This window comes from Lolium perenne, chromosome 7 (assembly GCF_019359855.2).
Source record: "Lolium perenne isolate Kyuss_39 chromosome 7, Kyuss_2.0, whole genome shotgun sequence".
NCBI classification, from domain to species: Eukaryota; Viridiplantae; Streptophyta; class Magnoliopsida; order Poales; family Poaceae; genus Lolium; species Lolium perenne.
The window spans coordinates 157,699,964-157,707,018 of record NC_067250.2 but is presented as its reverse complement, the minus strand read 5'-3'; the positions used below and the strand labels follow the sequence as shown (position 1 = coordinate 157,707,018).

At 44.4% G+C, this 7,055-nt stretch overlaps 1 protein-coding gene across 1 annotated transcript; it reads left to right on the top strand.

The window, feature by feature from the left end:
- Positions 1-2,988: 2,988 nt before the first annotated feature.
- Positions 2,989-6,566, top strand: LOC139833743 (uncharacterized). The gene is made up of 4 exons (XM_071824087.1): positions 2,989-3,703; positions 3,947-4,047; positions 5,177-6,052; positions 6,549-6,566. Exons 1-4 carry the CDS (start codon positions 2,989-2,991, stop codon positions 6,564-6,566), a joined length of 1,710 nt encoding a protein of 569 aa, XP_071680188.1.
- The last annotated feature ends 489 nt before the right edge of the window (positions 6,567-7,055 follow it).

Sequence of the window (7,055 nt, the reverse complement as noted above, 5' to 3'; positions counted from 1 at the left end):
CCCTCGAGACGAAGGAGTTGGCGATGCGCCGAGATTGGTTTGTTTTGGGTTGAACGTGAGTTGTTGTTTATTCCATAAACCCTAGATACATATTTATAGTCCAGGGGACTTTCTAACGTGGGAATATCCCACCGTGTGCGATACAAACTCTAAATCTCGATCTAAGATATAATCTACTATAATTAAAGATACATGGGCAAACTAGCCCAAATCCTCCGTGCAAGGCCGCTTCAGAGATCTTCCACGTGTAGTCTTCCAAGCCCATCTCTCTTACGGCCCACCTCTGGATTTGTCCAAAATCTGGTGATAACAGAGTCGTAGGCGAGTTTAGGGTTTTCTGTTGATATCTCGAAATGTTCGGGATATCTTGTTGGGATGTTGACACATGTACTACCTTTTCGAAAATGAAGTGGATAACTTTTGCTACAACTAAAATTGCTAAGGGATATAATATGTAGAGGCATCTGTGAGCCCCTTTGCGAAAGCATCGGAACTTTGACTTGCTAATGTCCCCTAGGACCCGAGTTCTTGTTATCTGTTTCTAAGACTGAGCGCGCTAACCACTCGTGGGAGGATTTATCGGGACCCCCCATCACCCATTACCATTTCTCAAGTCTGTTGAAAAGGGGGCCACAACCTTGGTTTTATTTGCCTATGCCATGTATGCCATGCTTTACTTACTGTTGCCTTCGGGTGTTTATTATTGTTGCCTTCGGGTGTTTACTTCTGTACTGTACCCCGCGGAACATTTAGCGAAGTGTGTGGTTCGCACGCCTAGCCGTTAACGCAAACCCTAAGTCCGCATCGGAGTACGGCCGAACTTCGTTTCGGGTAGCTTAGTCGGGTGCCCCCCCTAGGCATTCTTGGTGATCTGGGAACGGTCTTGTTGTGAGACTCCGCACTTGCTATGCGGGTTCGAGCATGCGTGTATGGTAACATTGGTGCACCCCTGCAGGGTAAATCTTATCGATAAGCCGTGTCCGTGGTTATGGACGACTTGGAACTGTTTAACTCGATCATAGAACAACTTACACCTAAAGTTGTCGCTAATAACTTGCTAATTACTTGCGTAGTAAGTTAGCCCTATTATAATGGAATGGATATAAAATTGTCAACTATGTGAGTGCCTTGTTAGTACCTCTTGGCTAAGGGGGATCACAATGGCAGGGTTTTGTTTGAAGAGTATAGAACTGCTAGAATATGCGCTCTCTCACCTTCTCTATTAGATGGATGTTGTAGCGTGTCTCTATTGGTTAGTGCTTTGCTGCCACTAAACTCCACCATATAGCCGGGCGAAGTTTACACCGCCCACCAGCAAGCATAGCTGGTCTTGTCTCGCAAGTACGTGCCATTTGGTACTTACCCTCGTTTTTCTCCCTCCTTTTCCGGAACCCGCTTTTCGACAAACAGGTACGACAGATGATGATCAGTACGTAGGTGGCTACTTTGTCGAGTTCACGGACGACGACTTCGTTGCGTAGCAGGGTCGTTCCTAAGGCAGCAGCCTGTGGCATGTTGGTTATGGGAACACCGCTTGATTATCTTCAGGACTCTTAGTCCCATTTGGTTCTTGTCTGTACCAAGACTATTTGGCTATCTTATGTATGATGTACTGATGGGATATGTTTCCCTTCTGAGTGTCATTTGGATCTTGCTCATTAGAGCATTGCTATATATATGAACCTTATTTCCATCTTTTGTGTCATACATAGTCATGTTGTGATATTCAAGTTGTATTCTACCCTCGTATCCTGTGCACAGTGTGTGTATGTGTGAAGTGCATAGGAAGGTGAAGCACTCAGGCTTGGAAAGCCTATCGTGAGCCTTTGAGGTGGGTGTTGTGTGCATGGGCGTGTCGAGATGTTGCTTGGCCTACTCATATGCTTGGGAATGCGAGGCGACCTCACGGTCCTTTGTAGTGACCTCATGCACATAAACCCCTCTTACCTGCGCGCTCTGGGTTTTCCTACTCCTGGGGCTTACAGACTTGGTATCAGAGCAGGACTTCCTTTAGGAGCCCTTTGCAACGGACGAAGTTGTGTCTAGAAACTCATATTTTAGTAGCTACATAGGAAAATTGTGCGCGAGAGTAGGAACTCTGCTTTTATTTCTTAACCCACCCACCCACCCTCTGGTGAGGAAGAGCAACGGTTTTACTCTATTCTTATCTTGTTTCACCTAGGTTTGGACGTGTTCAGGGAAACCGTACTGCCATAGGGAAAAAAGAGTTTTTGAAAATTTTCTGTACTATGGTTGCTTCATTATCATCGTTTGTCAATCTCCACATATAATTTTTTCCTTTGACATGTTGGTATTTTCATGCTATTGTGTTTCCTCTCTGTTGTTCCGTTGCTATCTCGACCACTTTTTGTTCCGGTGCACATATCAACTTTCCTTCCCCGGAGTTGTTTTTGCCAAGCTCATACCTTGTTGTTTCCCTTCCAATATGCATAACTAGTGTCAACACGACCCAAGTTATTGACACTTGCTATTGCAAAAACTTCTGTATAGCTGCACTTCATAAACCTCGCAAGGTATCTTTGTGAAGTACTGTTGCTGCTATCGTTCTAATCTTTTACATGTTATGGCTACCTCTCGTGTACTTGAATTCTTGTACCTTGAAGATATCTTGTCATATTCATGTTTCCTCTGAAGTTCTCGTTAGCACTAATATTGGGTTTTGTTAAATTCGATATATGTGTTGATCTTGTTGTTCCGGTGCAACCCACGTACGTGCCTCGTCCGAAGGTTTTGTTTCCCGCCCTCCCACCCCTCTTTCTGTTCCACGGAGATCTCAAGTTCAGCAAAAGTTCTGTTTCAGCTTTACAAGACTAATGGTTCCTCGTCCTTCCTATCAACCCTTTGTCAGCTACAGTTCTGTTTGATACCGGAGCGTCACATTCTTTCATCTCTCAAGTTTCGCACATGCATGAGTTTGTTGTGTTTTCCTTGACGTCTAATCTCTTGGTTCATTCTCCCGGAGGACAAATGTTATCTTCAAAGATAAGTCATGGCAACCAAATTCAGATTGGAAACCATGTGTTCCTTGCATCCCTCATCGAGCTAAGATCTTCTGGCATTAATGTCATCATTGGCATGGAATCGTTGAAGGCCAACAAAGTTGTCATTGATTGCGCCGACCATTCAGTTTCTCTTCCTACTTCATCAGGAACCTTGACCTATACACCTTCTCAAACACCTTCCGTTCAGCTCTTTTCTTCGAATCCTAGTTCTCTTCCGGAGCTTGAGTCTATACCGGTGGTTTGCGACTTTCCTGACGTCTTTCCTGAAGAACTTCCAGGTATGCCACCTGACAGGGTTGTTGAGTTCGTCATTGAACTAGAGCCTAGAACAGCTCCTATCTCAAAGCGGCCATATAAAATGGGTCCCAATGAGTTGGCTGAACTCAAGAAGCAGCTTGACGAGTTGCAAAAACTTGGTTTCATTCAGCCAAGCACTTCTCCATGGGGATGTCCTACCATCTTCGTGAAGAAAAAAGATAAAACTGATCGATTGGTGGTTGACTACCACCCTCTCAATGAGAAAACGATCAAGAATACATATCCTCTTCCTCGCATCAATGAGCTCTTTGATCAGCTTGCGGGTGCAACTGTGTTCTCTAAGATGGATTTGAGAAGTGGTTATCACCAAATCAAAATCCACAAGGAGGATGTACCCAAGACAGCCTTCAAAACCCGTTATGGTCTCTACGAATACACCGTCATGTCCTTTGGCCTCACTAATGCTCCTGCCACTTTCTCTCGGTTGATGAACTACATTTTCATGGAGTACCTCGACAAGTTTGTGGTAGTCTATCTCGATGATATCCTTGTCTACTCCAAGTCCAATGAGGAGCATGAAGAGCATCTTCGCCTCATCCTCCTGAAGCTTCGTGAACATCGCCTCTATGACAAGTTCTCTAAATGTGAATTCTGGCTTCCTCAAGTCGTCTATCTTGGCCATGTCATTTCTGGAAAAGGCATCGCTGTCAATCCTGAAACCTTCAAGGCGATCGTTGAATGGCTTCCTCCGAAGAATGTCAAGCAAGTGAGAAGTTTCCTCGGTTTGGCAAGTTACTGCCGCCGCTTCGTTGAGAATTTCTCCAAGATCGCCAAGCCTCTTACCGATCTCCTGAAGAAAGACAAGAAGTTCCTTTGGTCTCCTCAATGCCAAGAAAGCTTTGACCTCCTCAAGCAGAAGATCACTTCCACACCTGTCCTTGTTCTTCCAGATACTTCTAAACCTTTCCAGATATTCTGTGATGCCTCTCTTCATGGTTTAGGTGTTGTCCTCATGCAAGAACGTCAAGTTGTGGTGTATGCTTCTCGTCAGTTGAAAAAGCATGAACTCAACTATCCCACACATGATCTTGAGCTTGCAGCCGTGTTACATGTTTTAATAACATGGCGCCAATACTTGTTGGGCAACAAATGTGAGATCTTCACCGACCACAAGAGTCTCAAATACATCTTCACACAACCCAACTTGAACCTCCGTCAAACGAGATGGATGGAAACCATCAAGGACTTTGATTTATCTATCAGCTACACTCCAGGCAAAGCTAATGTCATGGCTGACGCCTTAGTCGCAAGTCATATTGCAACAATCTCATGATTCAAGAAAGTCAACCTGCTCTTTATGAAGAACTCAGGAAATTGAATCTTGAGCTTGTTCCCCAAGGTTACCTTGCAAACTAGGTGATCAACAAACTCTTGAAGATAAGATCCGAAAAGGACAGTTGCGAGATATTTGCAGCAAGAATATCAAAGAGAATATGCACAAGCCCAAGTACAAGTCTTTCTCTCTCGACGATCAAGGAACTCTCTTCTTCCAAGGTCGTTTTGTTGTTCCGAATGATCCAGACCTGAGAAACCTCATTCTCAAAGAAGCTCACAACACTCCTCTTTCTATCCATCCTGGCAGCACAAAGATGTATCTCGATATCAAGTCTACCTATTGGTGGACTAGGATGAAAAGGGATGTTGCTCGCTATGTCTCAGAATGTGATGTCTGTCGCCGTGTCAAAGCAGAACATCACAGACCTGCCGGTCTCCTCCAACCCCTAAAAATTCCTGAGTGGAAATGGGATAAGATTGAGATGGACTTTGTGACTGGTTTTCCAAAGTCTCGAAAAGGCAATGATGCTATCTTCGTGGTGATCGACCGTCTTTCTAAGGTTGCTCACTTCCTTCCTGTCAAAGAAACAATATCTGCAAGTCAGTTGGCTGAGCTCTACACTGCAAAGATTGTTTCTCTTCATGGTGTTCCCTTGGAAATAAGTTCTGATCGCGGAAGCATCTTCACTTCCAAGTTTTGGGCAAGCTTTCAGAAAGCTATGGGAACTAATCTGCTCTTCAGCACAGCTTACCATCCGCAAACAAGTGGGCAAGCTGAAAGAGTCAATCAGATTCTCGAGGACATGCTCCGTGCCTGTGTTATCTCCTTCGGCATGAAATGGGAAGAATGCCTTCCATTACCTGAGTTCTCTTACAATAACAACTATCAAGCCAGTTTGGGTATGGCACCCTTCGAAGCTCTCTGTGGTCGCAAATGCAGAACACCTCTAAACTGGTCTGAAACTGGTGAAAGGCAAATCTTTGGCCCCGATGTCATCAACGAGGCTGAAGAAAAGGTGCGAATCATTCGTGATAATCTGAAGATAGCACAATCTCGGCAGAAAAGCTATTATGATAGCAAGCACCGTGATATGTTATATCATCCTGGTGATGAAGCCTACCTTCGTGTTACTCCTATGAGGGGCACTCATCGCTTCGGTATCAAAGGCAAGCTAGCGCCAAGATCCATTGGTCCTTTCAAAGTTCTAGCAAAACGTTGTGAAGTCGCTTACCTCCTTGAACTTCCTGAGAAGCTCTCAAAAGTGCACGATGTCTTCCACGTGTCACAGCTCAAGAAGTGCTTCAAAGATCCGGGCCGTGCAGTTGATCACGAGTCCATCGACCTCCAAGAAGACCTCTCATACAAAGAGCATCCCGTTCGGATTCTTGATGAAGCTGAACGCCGAACTCGCAACAACTCTGTCAAGTTCCTCAAGGTGCAGTGGTCGCACCATTCTGATAAAGAAGCAACTTGGGAGCGGGAAGATCAACTCCGTTCCGAGTACCCGTCCTTTTTCTCTTCTTCCTGAGAATCTCGGGGCGCGATTCCTTCAAGGGGGGCGTTTGTAACATCCCAAGAGTAACACCTTAGTCCTTTTTACCTTTCTTGCATTGTTGTCATATCATCATGTTGCATTTCATGCATATCACCACCTTTTGGTTTTATAAATTGCATTTGGTTTTGGCTTTGCTTTGTTTGCTTGTTGTTCTTCCTCTCTTCCTCTCTCTTGGTTTATCCCCTACCTCTTGTGATGTTCCAACAAAAGCTAACAAGCCTAAACCTATCCCTCTACTTGATCTATATTTCAAATAGGTCATGCCAAAATTCTTATATGGTTGCTATAAACCTCTCCTCTCTTTTTCTATTTTATCAATGCTAATAAGGTGTTCTTGAGTTGGATCTATCCCTTTTCCATTGGTTGAATCCATTAGGGTTTGCCAAATATTTGAATATCAAATATTTTGTCTTTTCTTTATTCTCTATGTCCCAATCTTTTCTTTTCCTTATTTTATTACTCCCAAGCCTATCATAGTTTGGTAAAAAAAGGTTTGAGCCCTTCCCTGATTTCAAATAAATCTAACACAATTCAAAATTTCTTTTCTTCTCTTTAAAATTTTCCATAAGGAAAGAAGAGAGTTTTGTAGACATAGCAAACAGCAAACTGGAGCTTTGTTCCCTGGAGTTCAAGCAAAAGGCTAAGGCAGTCCTTATTTCTTTCCCATCCAACTTCCTATGGCCGTTCCAGCCAAATTTCTTTAGCCCAGCCCAGTTTCCATCGTGGAGCAAGTTTCCCTGTACGTCTTCTTCTTCCTGTACGAACCCCTCCATGGCCACATGATCTTCTTCCCCTTCTGGATGCTTGCCACCTGCCTCCTTTCCAAGACACCAGGAGAGCTCCACAGAACCCTAGCTCGCTCCTCCCTCGCCCTCGCCGCGCC

Coding starts and splice junctions, on each gene's coding strand:
- LOC139833743 (XM_071824087.1), top strand. CDS start 2,989: ATGTTATCTTCAAAGATAAGTCATGGCAACCAAATTCAGATTGGAAAC. Junction 3,704..3,946: donor AGCCTTCAAAACCCGTTATG/GTCTCTACGAAT, acceptor GGCTTCCTCAAG/TCGTCTATCTTGGCCATGTC. Junction 4,048..5,176: donor CTCCGAAGAATGTCAAGCAA/GTGAGAAGTTTC, acceptor CGTCTTTCTAAG/GTTGCTCACTTCCTTCCTGT.